The sequence below is a fragment of the Myotis daubentonii genome, chromosome 6, assembly GCF_963259705.1.
Source record: "Myotis daubentonii chromosome 6, mMyoDau2.1, whole genome shotgun sequence".
In the NCBI taxonomy this organism is placed as follows: domain Eukaryota; kingdom Metazoa; phylum Chordata; class Mammalia; order Chiroptera; family Vespertilionidae; genus Myotis; species Myotis daubentonii.
The window spans coordinates 76,640,335-76,656,562 of record NC_081845.1 but is presented as its reverse complement, the minus strand read 5'-3'; the positions used below and the strand labels follow the sequence as shown (position 1 = coordinate 76,656,562).

Below are 16,228 nucleotides of genomic sequence, written 5' to 3'. Positions count from 1 at the left end.
GTCTACCAGCTAGGCTAACACGTGACGCTTCATCTAAATGTAGCTGCTGTAATGTCAAATCCCTTTCCAACTGAATTCTGTACAAAAAATTTTGTACATCCTTGGTGAGATAAGAGGATGCTAGGTAAAGGCAGAGAACAGAGCCCCATGCTAACACTGTACTCCCAACTTAAAAGCGAATACCAAACCATCGCCCTTTCTGTGGTTGCTCTTCTGAGGAATGTGTATGGATAGGAATTTTCCCCTGATCTTGTTCTCTAACAGTAACCTAGGAAGATAAATGAGTCTTTAGTCCTATTAGATTTTCTGTTTTAATGTTATTCTTGAATGACATGTATTGGTTCAACTAAAATTTAAAAAAGTATTCTTCTACAACTGATACAGAAATTTTATGTAGGATAGGGATACTTTTATAAGAAAATATAACAAATGAAGTACAAGAAAAGAATTTTGCTTCTTTTCAGTTGCTTTCATTGTCAACATGTGATTATGTCCAGACATTCCTTTGATGGTGTTGTTATAAAAGCACACTTTATTCATTAAGCATCAGTTTTCGTTTTCTTTTTAAAAAAATTTCTTCTTTTTAAAAAATCTTTATTGTTGAAAGTATTACATAGGTCCTCCTTTTCCCCCCATTAACGTCTTTCAGGCCCCTTCCATTCTCTCCACTCCCTCACCACCTCACTCTCTGTGTCCACAGATTACGCATACATGCCTATAAGTTCATTGGTTGAACTCTTCCCACTCACCCTCCCCTGCCTTCCCTCTGAGGTTCAACAGTCTGTTCAGAAGCATCCGTTTTCATTCACATTAGTGGAGGTCTGTGTATTTTATAGAGATTTAAGGAGTATTAAATTATACAACTTGTGCAAGTTCTTTGGAGACGTAAATTTTCATTATTTATATGCTTTAGAAGGCAAAAGCACTTTTACTAATGGTTATATGTATTTCATAACATATGAAATGCTTATACTGAGTGGGGTGCTTATACTGAAGACTGTACTACATTAGTATTTACATTTCATTTGGATGGAACCAAAAATACACCTATAGTCACCATATAGGGGCATGAGGGAGGCCTACAGAACCTGGGGACAAAATCACATTGTCACCTCTTCTTTGACTTCTAAATGACAGTCTCTGATGAACTATCTGAACAACCTAAGTGATTTCTTTGCTAAAGCCACTCTCCATCCATCATGGTATTGATGAGATTAAATATGTTGAGAAACCTTTCTAAAAATTCATGTAGAACGTGTGTTGCATTATGTATTGCTGATAAGACTAGTGGGCTTCCCAAATCTCACAAAAGATCTAATGTTTCTTCCTACAAAGGAAAGCACTGATTTTTCTATTTTCTGATGATAAGCTGTAAACTGGGACTTGTAACATGATTGCAATCATGGAATAATGATAAATATCATTCAAGGCTAAAAAGAATATTAAAAAAATAAAAGTTGGCTCAGGAGGGTTTATCTGTGTATGTTATACCCCCTAAGGATTATGAATTGTTTCTATAAGGCATAGATGTTTTAGTTTTTTAATTACCAGAAAGGTATACCCTATAATAAGTGGTCCAGACTTAGTTTGTTAAGCCTGTAACTTCAGCAAAATTTCCTACAAGGAAATCCAGTCCTCTTTGTTTGATCTCATGTCCACAAAGGAAATATTCAGTTAATAATCTAGTGTCCAAGATAGCCTGCTCCAGGTACCCTCTAGTCCAGTGGTCCTCAACCTTCCTAATGCCGAGACCCTTTAATACAGTTCCTCATGTTGTGGTGACCCCCAATTTCATTGTTACAAATTGAGCATAATTAAAGCATAGTGATTAATCACAAAACCAATATGTAATTATATATGGTCTTAGGCGACCCCTGTGAAAGGGTCGTTCGACCCCCAAAGAGGCCGTGACCCACAGGTTGAGAACCGCTGCTCTAGTCTAACCTCAGTCTCACATTGAGCCACCATGCTATCTGTCTTTCTCTCCAGCCCAGTCTTTCTGTTACCCAGCATGTCTTTTGTTTTCAGAAGGATGACCTTGTTGACATTCTTGTGCCACATTTCATTAACCTTCACAATCTCAGTGTCCTTCCTGCTTTTTCATCTCAGATACTCAATCTCAAGGCCAAAGCCTGGACCTCATAATCACCTAGAATTATTATACTTCTAAATCTTAAACTCTCACAACCATTCTATGGCCTTCTAGTGCCTTGAATCTGTCCCTCTTCTTTACCCATTTAAACTAACTCTGTCCGTGGTGGATCATTTGCTCTGCTCTCGTTAGTACTCTTAATTTCCCTGTACTCACAACAACCTTCTGCTAAAACCACATCCAAATGTGAATTCTCTGAATGCTACAACTCATTTTCTCTGTTCCTTTGATAGGCAGTTGAGCATCCCTGGAGAGAATATAAAAAAGCTAAGCAAATTGCTTTACTACATCTCATAGGTTTATATTTGGGCTGGGCCCTCAGTATAATCTATCAATCCTTTTGTTTATCTATTGCTGTCAATGATATTCCAGGCTTTCCTAGTTTCTTTAAAATCCCATGTTGCCCTAGCCAGTTTGGCTCAGTGGATGGAGTGTGGGCCTGTGGACTGAAGGGTCCTTAGATCAATGCCTGTCAAGGGCATGTACCTCAGTTCCAGGCTTGATCCCTGGCTCTAGTTGGGGGCCTGTGCAGGAGACAACCAATCGATGTATGTCTCTCACATTGATGTTTCTCTCTGTCTCTCCTCCTCCCTTGCACTCGCTCTAAAAATCAATGGAAAAATATCCTCAAGTGAAGATTAACAAAGATAAAATAAAATAAATAAAATAAAATCCCATTTTGCCTTTGCTAGTTCTTCCTTTGCTGCTTGGTCACTTAATGGTAGATTCTGGAAGGTTCAACCTTGGGTCTCTTTTTTTGCTGTTTGTGGTAATTTCATCTAGTCTCATGGTTTTAAATACTATGTATAGGTTAACAACCCTAGTAATTTAATCGCCAGCACAGACTTTCCTCTAAGCTTGACTCCCTATACACATTCCACTTAGATGTATATTTCAAATTTGATTTTTATTCTCAAACAAGCTTTACCTATTGCTTTCCCCATCTAGTGAATAATAACTCATGTTTTAAGAAATTACTGACATCAAAAATGTTGGCCTGGTCTTGATTCTTGTCTATCTCTTATATCCTACATCTAACTTTTCAGCAATTTATAAGATTTTCCTTTAAAATATAGCCAGAAACTAACACGTCTGATAACTATTACTGCAGCAACCTGAGTGCAAGCTACCATTTTCTCTCCCATGGGTGATTGCAATAGCCTTATAGCTAGTCTTCATAGCTTATAACTATGGAAATACTATATATTTTACAGGTTTTTTTTTTACTCTTCTGTTCACTAGAATGTAAATTCCATTAGGGTAGAGATTTTTGTTCACTGTGGTATTACCAATCCTACAGTAGTATTTCACAGTTAATAGGCATTTGATAAGATGCTGTTCAATAAATGAAAGTAAGTATAAGTAAGTAAAATGTTCAAGTGAGGGTTGTTTTAGTAGGAACATAGTATCAGGACTGAAGGCCACATAAAATGACAAAGATGTAGGTGAGTGAATAGATGTGTGATGGGGACCTTGGAAAATCTTCTCTGATTGCTTTCATTATCTTAATGGAATGAGAAACAAAGTCATCAGCTCAGAGTGAGACTAGGGGAGATGTTGGGGGTTTGAGAAAGAAAAAAAAGATGTGAATTTTCTAGGCAAGTGGAAGAGTGAATGGGCTGTGGAACCATAGTATGATTATAGAGCAGCACCGAAGGGCCTGCTTGAGGCTCAGAGTCATAAATTTGAAGTGAAACCAGTAAGCACAGTCATGTGATTTTCCATAACCACATTCACCTCTGTGGTCCATGGGTAGAATAGGCATGGGGTCAGATTTAGTGAGGACTGTGATTTACCCACACAGGGAAGACAGTGTGAGAGAGGTAAGACATGTAAGGGATATGTAGGGGCGTAGTTGTGGTAAATGCAGTCATATGATAAATGCATGCTAATTATAAAAAATAAGTATGGGAAAACCTAATTTTGGAAGAATCAGCAGCTTTTCATTCTGTTGGAATTGCCGAAGTGTTGGAGTTGGAAAACTGGAGTGAGTGATACAGAAAGAAATAGAATGAAAAAAATAAAAATATGGAGGGACCATTGCTTTTGGTCTAGTCTAGGAATATGAGAGGCAAGGAGAGTAGAGGTCAAGACAACACAATACTAGAAATATTATCCATGGAATCTATATATAAAAAGCCAGCGACCGTAAGTAATGCTGTAACGACCATAATGACTGGTCGCTATGATGCCCACTGTGGCTAGTGAACCGGCTGGATCAGGGGGTGGGGCTGGCTGGCCAACCTTGCAGCCCCTCCCCCAACCTGACCCCACCCCAGATCGGCCCCCCACCATGATCAGGGGCAGAGCCAGCCAGCCAACCACCCAGGGCCCCTCCCCCAGACCCCTGCCCTCCAATTGGCCCCCAACCCCAATTGGGGGCAAGGCCTGCTGGCCAATCACCTGTAGCCCCTTCCCCCAGCTGGCCCAGCCCTGATCAGGCTCTGATGGGGACAGGCTTGCTGGCCAACCTCCTGCCATCTCCTCCTCTGGACAGGCCCAGCCCCAATCCGCCTCAATTGGGGCCGGGCCAGCCGGACCCCACCTGTGCACAAATTCTTGCACTGGGTCTCTAGTATAAAATAATGAAAAGCATAATGTAAGAGGTAGTAGATTGAGCCAGGAACTTAATCTTTAAAGAAAAGAGTTTGATGTAGGTATGGACAGATAACTGTGACAAGGTGAAGTAGTGAGTGTTCTAGATTGATGACACAAAATTCAAAGCTGGAAATTTTTAGGTACGAGTAAGGAAGAAGACTGGCCTGGAAGCATTAAATAGGAGCACACCTATTCTACTTCCATGTCAGTGTGAGAGGAAACAGCTACCACTGAGAGAGCTTCTTGGGAAGGAGAGTCCTTCAGAGGGAGCTATGGTTTAGTGAGAGCTAGAATATTTAGGGAAGAATATGAAGAGTATGAAGGATTTTGTGATGGCTGACTGAATCCCAGACAGTGTACAGTGAAAGTATATCAAGAGTTGGAGCATGGTACACTATGGGAACAAAACTAGGGGTGTGCATAGCATATAGAGATTGAGCGATGATGCAGAGGTTTGGATTTTCACAAGGACAGAAGAGATGAGTTAAAATTCATGTTGAGGTAAGGTCCAAGTTGCCCAAGGCATAGAAAGGTAGTACAGCTTGAACGGAATGGAAAGCAGGGCTCTTGCCAAGGCATATCATTCATATATATATATATACACATATATATATATATGTGTGTGTGTGTATATATATATATATATATATATATATATATATGTATATATATATATATATTATTGATTTCAGAGAGGAAGGGAGAGGTAGAAACATTAATGATGAGAACCATTGATTAGTTGCCTCTTGCACGCCCCCTACTGGGCATTAAGACTGAAACCCAGGCATGTGCCCTTGACTGGAATTGAACCCTGGGCCCTTCAGTCCGCAGGCCAATCCTCTATCCACTGAGCCAAACAAGCTAGGGCCATATCATATATTTTGTGGCAGAGGCATGGAGGCAGCAAAGCAGAGGTGTCACTCTGACACAATGAGGATTGATTATGTCACGTACATTGGTTGCATAAAAAATGATTTCCCCTCACCTTCCCACTTCCCCACTCCATCAGATGTATGAGCTTTTCTTTATCTTAATTCACTTTCTTTGGACTCCAAGGAGGCCATGTTCCTGTTTTTTGTTTGTTTGTTTGTTTGTTTTTGTTTCCGTACTTATTCTGCCTGCTCCTTCCAAGATCTTGCTCTGCTTTTATTTTCTACTGGTTCCTTCCTTCAGTCTACAGATATGTTCAAGTCTATCCCTTACAGACCAAAAGGCACCTTTTTGACTCTGCTTCTCTGTCTGACTACGCTTAACCTTTCTCCTTACTTCTTAACCAAACTTCAAAAGAGAAATCTACAGCACCATCTTCTCTTTCTCCCTTTTCATTTAATCCTCAAGTGATTGCTGTTGGCTTTCTGTCCTTTCTCTATTCTTGTGTCTTTCAAAACCAGAATTATCTATTTAAAAATCTCGTGTGAATATGTCATTTCCCAGTCTTTAAAGGTTCTCTGTTGGCAATAAGTAGGACATAAGGAAAGCTTGATCTACCCGCCACTGCTGCTTTTTCCCATGCTTTCTCTCTGCTGGTTGTCTCAACCCAGGACCAATGGGGGGATAAGGACATATATGTTATACCTTAATCAATAAAGAAAAAAAAAAGAATGAGTGAAAGATAAAACATATCCTTTATCAGGCATTCACAGCCAGATAGCCAGAAAAGCATACTTCCAATTTTAAATCCACATTTAGCATTCTCATTATTGATAAATGTTAAGTTTCTTCCATGCTTAGTGATTATGAGTCAAATTGAACCTGCTAAACCAGGGTTAAAAGGATAAAAGTCCATTTTGAAACAGACCAGAAGCTGAGTTTGTGATGAAGCCACCGAGGTAGAGATGCCCTAATATTCTAGCACATCAGCTTGCCACCTGTTGTTTTATTGTCATCTCCTACACCAGGATCTTCCTGATATACGATGACTATTTTTACAGCTGTTTTCTTTGGCAACCATATACCTGATCACAGGACAATAAGAAATTTATTAAAAAAATGAGATAAGTATCCTGGTGTATAGAGAAAAAGTCAAGGTAAACCTTTGACAAGACTGAAACTCTAATTTATTACATGTCTCATAGGTCTCTTCTGGTGATTCTGAAGCCAAACCTCTGATCTTCACATTTGTCCCCACTGTCAGAAGACTACCAACCCACTCTCAGTTGGCTGACACCTCTAAATTCCTTGTTAAAATTCCTGAGGAATCAAGTGATAAGAATCCAGAAACTGTAAATAGGGTAGGATTATTTTTACTCTTTCTTATATCAAGCAAATAACATTACATTATCCAAACTGATGTCTTAGAAGTTTGAATGAATGTTTATTTCCTCCGCTTAATGTGAGATGACGAAGAAATCTAAGGTTGACTAAAAATATGTTTATGTAACAGAAACTTAAATGTAATCTAATCCCAGGTTCTCTCTAATACATTATTCTCAACCCTTTTGAGTTGATATGTTATTACTTGCCTCCTGCTACCTCCCCTTCTCTCAAATGTATTTTAAATTATAAAAACAAAATTAAAAAGAAGTTTATATTTATTTTGAAAGAAAATACAAGATAAAACAGTGAGGTGCTACTATTTACATGTTATGACCGGCAACATTAAAGAAGTCTAATACCCATCGTTGGGGCCACTGTGGGGATATTCACATGGCTCACATTTTGTTGCTAGTTATGTGAATATGTATACTTTTAGTGGAAAAGCCTTTATCCACTATCATAAAACTGTGCCTAGCCTTTCAATAACCTGACTCTTTGGAATGTATCCCCAAAAATAGGACAAAAAAAATGTTATGTAGAAAATATTTAGTGAAAAATAAAAACAGCATAATACCAGAAAAGTTAAGAATATGATGATGCCTCACCTTGACAAACTTATAATTATAGTGATTATGTAAATCCATGGAAAATGCTAACCTTATAATATTATGTCACAAAATAGGTTATAAAATTGCATTTATACCCTGATTAGACCTATCTAAAATGCGACCAAGACTGAAAAGAAAATTAAGACAAAATGGACAAAAACCTGAAGATGACTTGTATTAGAAAAGTAAATGATATGTGCGTAAAAAAAAATCTCCTTAGAATGTGTTTCAATATTGTCTCATTTTAAATAAAATGTGACTGGGGAACTTTGTGGTATTCTTGAGCCAACTGGAAAGGCATAAAATAACCTGATTTACTTTCTATGAAAACATCTTAGCTAGCAAGTAGTAATATATCTGGGATTCTGGGCATTTCAATGCTATCTTATTTCAAAGATCATTGGGACCAAATTATTTTAGAAAAATTCTGAATACTGCATAAGGCACTTCTGGGAAGTTTCTAACAGTAGTCAACTACATATAATATATTTTGGGTTCCTTTGTCGTTAGGCACTATGATTATGTGAGACTGTAAATATATGAACCAATTTTGGTTGCAAATCTCCAAAGCTTCCTAGGATGATGATAATCACCTGATGTTTGCAATGATACACACAGAACTACATTGTTAAAATGAGATTAAAGTTTTTTCTTTCTATTTTTTGAACAGTTCAGTATTATAATCGAACAGGATAAATAATCCCTCATTTTTCTATATTTCACAACTATTTACTGAGCGTGATACATGCTTGGTGCTGTGTATTCTGCGTGAATCAAGTCAACTCATAACTTATTGGTTACTGGGAATGCAGGCAATGAAAAAACTGAAAAATGTATAATAAAGTCTCAAATTGTGATAAATGCTGTAAAAATGCTTCAAAGTAAAGAAATAGAGAATGATAGACAATGGGGGAATGGGCTCTTTTAGATCATTAAAAATGTTTTCAAAAACTAGTTCAATTTTTTGCCAGTTTTTAAGTTAGTCCATCACTTTTCATAATAAGCAATTTGTCATTGAATACTTCTATTTTTAATTTAAACTTCCTTCCAATTTGGGGGGGGGTGTTATTATAGAGCATTGTAATTAATATGTGAAGTGACCATTATCAGAGAAATCCTAATCAGAGGCAATTTGTATTTTATCTTGACTATACCAGCACCAGCTAAAAAGTGTGAAATGGATGTGTAAAGTCAACTCCTTAGCTTAGTTATATCTAATCAATGATTTGACTTCTATTCTGTCTTTATACACACAGAACACATACATACATATTATCACACATTATATTGATGATCATAGTTGAAATTATTTTAGTTTAATTAGTGTCTTCTTTAACTTCTATTTTGAAATAATTTTAAACTTAAATAAAAGATTAAAAGAAAAATATTAACTATAGTATGGTTATCAAAACAAAGAAAATTAACATTGGGTCTTTTAAATACAATCTTAGCATACACAACTACTACCATTTTAGAACAAAGTGTTTTGGTAGTATGGTAAAGCTGTCTTACATTTGGTCTTATGAGCCTTCTATATATTCATAGAAAATTGGATGTGATAAGATATAGAATTACAAATCCAAAATAAAATAACAATAAAAAATACTTTGTACTGAAAATATCTTTTTTGGGTGTCCTATTCACAACTTCTTCCCAATTAGCTTAGATTGTTTTGTCTGAATGTCTGTGAATTTTGTTCCAATTTAAATTTTCCTCTCAGATTTTTAGAGAGATTTATATTATTTTAGAATGTTTCAGTGGGATTTCCTCCCTCCCCCATTTATACAGACTATACAGGTTTTGCTTGACCATTAGCTAAACCCTGTACAGTCTCCCTTTGTTTCATGAATGTCTTCATGGAAAACATTACCCTCTTCATCTCTTTTTACAAAGTAATCTCATGATTTATTTGAAAGCAGGTTTGTTTGTTGATGTTGATTCTGAGGCCTTCCGTCTTTGATTTTGGACGAGGACAAATAGGTGGGCTAGTAAAAGGAAACTGCTAACTTCAACCTAATCTTTCTTCAGCCAACCTGATTTTTAAATATATTTTTAGAAATTCTTGTCCTTAAGCAGGCTATGCTTTTAAGTGTACATGCAAAAAAGTAGCATGTATCAAACTGATGTCAATGCTTTTATTTATTGCAGTCTAATTTCAGTGAGTACTTGACCTTGAAAGCTGGGAGCCAACAGCAGAGAGACGGAGGGGCATTGACTGGTCCTTCAGAGGTCAGCGGAAAGATAGCACAAGTAAGGGAATTTAAAGTGAACGAACCCCAAGGAATGCAGCAAAGTGGCCTCTTCAAAGCTGAGTATGTCTTTATTGTGGACTCTGAAGGGGAAGATGAAACTACAAGCAGAAAAGTTGAACAAAGCCCCCCAGTGGGGATGGGCACCACAGCTACTCGGCCTACATCTCTAGCAATCTCCTCCAGTCTGGTCTCTGATGTGGTGCGTCCCAAAACAAGGGCAACAAACCTCCAGGCCCCATCACATCCTGAAATGCCTCATGGGATGGCTTCTCAACAAAAGCATGGGCAGGTAGGTTTTTCTTCTTATAAGAAAAAAATATTGTTTATATACCCTTTGTTCTACTGTTCTTCGTCAAGGCATAAAATGCTCTTAAAGAAAAAGATATTATAAAACCAAAATCTCGTGATCAGAAATCATCAAGGTGTAAATATAGGCAGTAAATTTATAAGACATAAAAGATTATACAATCATACTGTGAATTGGCTGAGGAGAAAACGTGAAACCTTTAGTTGGAGTGGATTTCAGGAAACACTACCTCTTCCTTTTGAACAATCCTTGGGAAGGTTGATGATGGGAGTTTCTTAGGAGAGAGTGCTTGGTCAGCTGGGTGCTTCAAGAGGCACATTGAAAATATGGAGAAGCATCCAATGAGAAGACATCAGTTGGATTTTAGATATAAACATGTTGCTTTCAAACTAGGAAAAGAGCAGTAAAGGGTACAGTAGGAACTAAAAGTGTATAAGGAAAATAATTTCCCCCTGTATGCCATAAGGGAAATATCCTGGAAGCCACCCGGGTGGGACTGGCCTCAATAAAATGGGGAGAAGATCCCATCCCATAATTTAGCAGCAAGATTGAATGATTTCTTTAAGGTGGACAGAAAGCCTTTGGTTAGAAGACTGATGTCTGTGGCGGCAAGAAAAAATATCAAGGAAAGAAAGGGAGGGATTTTGAAGGGGAAAATAGGAAGATTTTGCCATTGACTGTCTATTTGTTGTAATGAAATTATTAGATACTTTAACAAAGTGTAGGTAGAATGTCAGGAAAACAGAGGCTGGCTTTGGAGTAAATAGTGAATGGAGAGTTGCCCTTGACAGTGAGTGTGGGTGAGAACCAAGATGTCCTGCTTGGGATCTACCAGACCAGATATTTGCAAGCATCTCAAAGTAGTTGGGTGAACATTATTGATGAACTGGACTTTTGGATCTATGCAAAACCGTAGAGTCGGCATCTTATTTTTGGTGCCACCCTATCTTTATTTTTGTGCTTTCACTTCCTGATGCTGTATTTATATCTCCATCAAGCATCCAGTACCCTTGTGCTATCTTTTGGTGATAGAAGACCCTTTCTGGGCTATCTCTACCCAGGATGACTGGACTAAAAAAATAAAATTATTTCTTCTTGAAGTTTATTCTCAGCTAGTTATTGAAAATATTCTAATCACACAATTAAACATATTCTCAGTAAGTGGTGATAGGCTTAAATATTTTTTTCTTAACTCAGGGAAGATGATGGAATAACCAAGTAGGAGATGTGAGGGTTTCCATAGTCAGTAGAGGGTAGTTTGATGGGGCCCCTTTGAAAAAGAACATGCAGGTGTGATGATACCAGATATAAAGAAAGAAAAATGTTCTTAAGGAACTATTTTTAGCAATTTTTAAAATTTACTTTTTTCCCAATTGAAATATTTCTTCCCAAATTGGTCATTTATTTTGTTTTCATGTGACTAAATATGTAGAGGTTAAAGTGGATACTAAACACACACGTTGGAAACTTCTTGCCAGCATAGGTTACTTCAGAGGTCATAGTTCATGTTATCAGGGCTCCACCGGAAAGGCAAAGCTCAACCTTATTCATTAGCGGTGGCTGAAAATGATGGTTACCACTAATGGAGGAGTTCTGAATCCTGAAATGTTTGGGAATAGCTGTTGTTCCTGTTTCCATTTTCCTTAATAATTCATTTTAGTGGTGAATAGTAGATCATCATGAAATAAAAAAAAGATGAATTAAAAATAAGAGGACCGTCACACACAAATTTAAACTATAAAGAAAAATGACCAGAGCATGAAAGAAGACACTCCAAAATAAATTTGATGCAGTCAGTAGTAGAAGTTTAATGTAAAAATTCTAAAGACTATCCTGTGATTGGATTACTTGATGCCAACAATAGCAATTTTTCAATCAGAAATGCAGTTAAGTGATTTTCTGTTCAACCTGGTGAAAATGAATCCATATATAGGATTGTCTATAAATTAGCACTATTAGTTATTCATAAGTATTTATTAGGCTATTCCTAAAAAAATGTCTCTGGTTATTTGTTTGGAATTTAAGCTTTTCATAACTTAACCTAAATGTCATTTTCTAATCACATCTTGTACCTCTCTTCTTCAGTTCTCCCAAATTATCACCAATGTTCACACTCCATCCCTTTTCATCCCTGAGCTCTTGATTTCTCTGTGTGTGATGCTTCTTTCTTCCCCAGACCCAAGGCCTTTTTGGCCCAGGCTACTTGACACTGTAAGTGCAGCTCAAGTAGCACCTTACCCTACACATTCCCTTTGAAGGTGGGTTAGTTTTGCTTTTTCATATTTGTTGGTTTTTTTTTTTTATAGTTTTGTAGCCTCTTCAATGCTTATAATAATTGATTTTATTTTTCTTCCTCACTAGACTGAGAATAACTTGAAGTCAAAGTCTATCTCCTGTTTATTTCTGTATCCATAGCACAGAGTGTAGTGTCTTTAACATAGGTGAAATTCAATAAGGTGTATGAAAAGAAAAATGTTTGGAAGTTTTCATCTTTGAAGTTTTTTTTCTCAGATATTGACTCCTTCATGAAGTCTGCTTTGGTTCTTTCAGTGAAAGCAAACTCTCCCTCAATTTAATTCTGATAACCTTTTCCCCTGAACATTTTTTATTACAATTATCCTATTACAGCATGTATTATAACTATGGAGATTTGTGCCTCATCTTCCCTAGCAGACTGTAAATTATTTATAGGAAAGACCCTGTTAAAATCATTTCTATTAAACATTTTGTTCCCTATAGTAGTTACTGTGTTATCTTGAACATAGTATAAAGATTAGGTTGAGTTTATTGTTGTTTGAAGTATTTTTGTTGTAGTGGCATATAGAATTTCAATTTTAAAGTGTAAGTAAGAAGTAAAAATGCTATTAAGCAGTTGAATTAAAATCCTCATAAATAAAATTCACAAAAAAGTATTGTTTTTGAATGTTGGTGTAAAGGTGTAAGAATTGTCTTACCTAGGGATAGTATTAGCATTCAAAGGGAGGGGATATACACATACAAACACAGAGTGATTTGTCTGAAAGGCCTATGATAAAATCTGGGTTTAGGCAATGATTGTACCAATAAAAAAACAAACTTATAGGGTAGAGTTAATTGGATTGTTTTATTAGAAAAAGTAACAATGCATGAATTTATAACTAAGGAAATTAGATAAATGTTGGATTAACTGGGGAAAGAATAACAGGTATTGGGAAGGGATAGGAAGAGGTAAGATGTTCAAGGGTAGCTTGAGATGCCTTGGAAGCATGGCATGATGATATTTAAAAGGAAGGTAGGAGTATGAATATGGAACACAGGAGAGATCTGGGAGACTGGAGATATTTGCTGCATAAATTAAAACAATGAGAATGTAGATATATATATTCTTTCCTGGAGAGAATATAGAACAAAAAGACATAAGATACAAGTCAGGAAACAGTAAAATATAAAGAGCCTGTGGAATTAAGGAAGCCACTGAAAGAGACTGAGAAGGGACCAAAGAAGCTGGAGAGAGGGGTTCATGCAATGGAAGCTAAAGGGGCTTCCAACAAAAAGAGTGGAATATGAACAAGGTCATATACCTAAATATGTAATATTTAGTTAAATTTATTGATTTTTTTAAAGGTAGCTCAGTAATTTTTTTATAGAATTCAAATGAATATGGTGTCAATCATATCACCTTGGGAAAGCAAAATAATAATCCTATCTAATAAAAGAGAAACATGGTAATTAGCATACGACCGCTACCCTTCCCATTGGCTAATCAGGGCGATATGCAAATTAACTGCCAGCCAAGATGGCAGCTGGCGGCCAGGCAGCTGGAAGCGACATGAGGCTTGCTTGCTTCAGTGACAGAGGACTCCAACATTCCCCGCCTGCCGTTGCCGGCCTCTGAGCTTGCAGTTTGAAATATTGTAACAAATATAGAAGCTAAACACAACCCCAGAAACTAGCTTTAAGCCGGCCGGGATCTCAGAGCTGGAGTTGATACAGTGTTTCGATTATAGAACCAAAACAAACCAGATACCTGCTTTCAGCAGCAGAGGCCTCAGAGCTGGAGCCAGAGCTAAAGCTGGCCCAGAATAAAAAAGAAAAAAAAGAAAAAAAGGAGCGGTTGGGAGCCTCAGTCACCCGCCAGCCTGAAGACAGCCCTCAGCCCCTCACCCAGACTGGCCAGGCACCCCATTGGGGACCCCCCCACCCTGAAGGGTGTGTGACCAGCTGCAAACAGCCATCATCCCCTCATCCAGGCTGGCCAGGCACCCCAGTGGGGACCCCCCACCCTGATCCAGTACACCCTTCAGGGCAAACCAGCCGGCCCCCACCCATGCACCAGGCCTCTATCCTATATAGTAAAAGGGTAATATGCCTCCCAGCACCGGGATCAGCGGAGCCGAGAGGCCTCCTGGCACCGGGATCAGCATGACAGGGGGCAGCGCCCAAACCCCCTGATCACCCTGTGGCTCTGTGTGTGACAGGGGGCGGGGCCACAACCTCCCTATCGGCCCTGCTCTGTTCATGACAGGGGAAGGCGCCCCACCCCCCTGATCAGCCCTGCTCTGTGCCTGATAGGTGGGAGCTCCCCAACCCCCTGATCGGCCTTGCTCTGTGTGTGACAGGGTGCGGCGCCCCAAACCCTCCCCCCCCCCCCACGGGCCCTGCTCTGTGTGTGACGGGGTAGAGCCATAACCTCCCCATCGGCCCTGCCCTGAGTGTGACAGTGGCGGTGCCCCAACCCCCTGATCGGCCCTGCTCTGTGGGTGATAGAGGGTGGCGCCCCAACCCCCTGATCCGCCCTGCTCTGTGCGTGACAGGGGGTGGCGCCACAACCTCCCCATCGACCCTATCTTGAGTGTGACGGGGCGGTGCCCCAACCCCCCAATTGGCCCTACCCTGAGCATGACTGAGGGTGGCATTGCATCCTCCCAATCCGCCCTGCTCTGTGCATGACAGGGGCTGGCGCCCCAACTCCCCAATCGGCCCTGCTCTGAGCCTGACCAGGGGCTGCACCTAGGGATTGGGCCTGCCCTCTGCCACCCGGGAGCAGGCCTAAGCCAGCAGGTCGTTATCTCCCGAGGGGTCCCAGACTGTGAGAGGGCACAGGCTGGGCTGAGGGACCCCCTCTCCCCCCCGAGTGCACAAATTTTTGTGCACCGGGCCTGTAGTCCTATATAATAAAAGCCTAATATGCAAATTGAGCAAACAGCCAAATGACCAGTGGAACAACTGGTCGCTATGACATGCACTGACCACCAGTGGGGAGATGCTCAATGCAGGAGCTGCCCCCCGCCCACAAGCTGCCGGCCAGCTAAGGCAGGTGCCAGCAGGGGCCCCCTGATAGCCCTGCCTGTGGCCCCACAGATCAGCCCTAATTGCTGGCCAGGCCTAGGGACCCTACCCGCACACAAATTTTGTGCAATGGGCCTCTAGTAATATAATAATAAATAATAACTTTATGACAATGTGACATAATTTGAGTACTGACCTAGGTTTATCAAGCAGGAAGAACAGTAGTTCTCCAATTTTTATGCTGAGAGACCTCATGCAGAATGAAGCTTTCCTTTATAACATTGTACTTTCATATTTTCTATTTGCCTTGCCAGATTGTTTTAATGTACATTAGCAAGTACTTTTGCCAGTGGGACAGCCAGGTTAATATATGCTGCTGCTTAATTAGGGGGAAAGGGCAGGTTGGGAGATTCAAGAGGCCCTGATCAAAGCCAAAGGAAGGATCAAAGGCCTTTTGCTGACATAGCTGGATGACATGAAACATGAGGGCAACCTCTCTCCTCAGTATTAGCAGGACCAGAAGATGTGTAGAGATGAGGCCAGGGGTGTGAGGTCTGACCTGGCCACAGTCTCAATTTGGAATATGGGAGCCCTTTCTCTCTCCCGGGTGAGCTCCTAGAGCCTTGTCTGCCGTTACCCACTTGGAGCCACACCTCCTCTGTGCTTTCTCTTACTCTGGGAGAAGCAGGATGAGGTTCCCTAACATCTGACCAGTTCAGCCACAGAAGAGGCACTTGGTGCCCTTTATAAAAATATTATATACTATTATTTATTAAAATAATATAAA

At 39.4% G+C, this 16,228-nt stretch overlaps 1 protein-coding gene across 12 annotated transcripts in view; it reads left to right on the top strand.

Annotated features, from left to right (window-relative positions):
• Positions 1-16,228, top strand: part of MLIP (muscular LMNA interacting protein) — a 249,534-nt gene that overhangs the window by 110,131 nt on the left and 123,175 nt on the right. For 9 of the 12 annotated variants that reach the window (XM_059701365.1, XM_059701372.1, XM_059701370.1 and 6 more), the window contains exons 2-3: positions 6,826-6,981; positions 9,763-10,155. In XM_059701365.1, coding sequence (XP_059557348.1) covers positions 6,826-6,981; positions 9,763-10,155 — 549 coding nt within the window. The remainder of the gene's footprint in view (positions 1-6,825; positions 6,982-9,762; positions 10,156-16,228) is intronic. The other 3 variants (XM_059701368.1, XM_059701373.1, XM_059701375.1) reach the window with 1 other exon arrangement.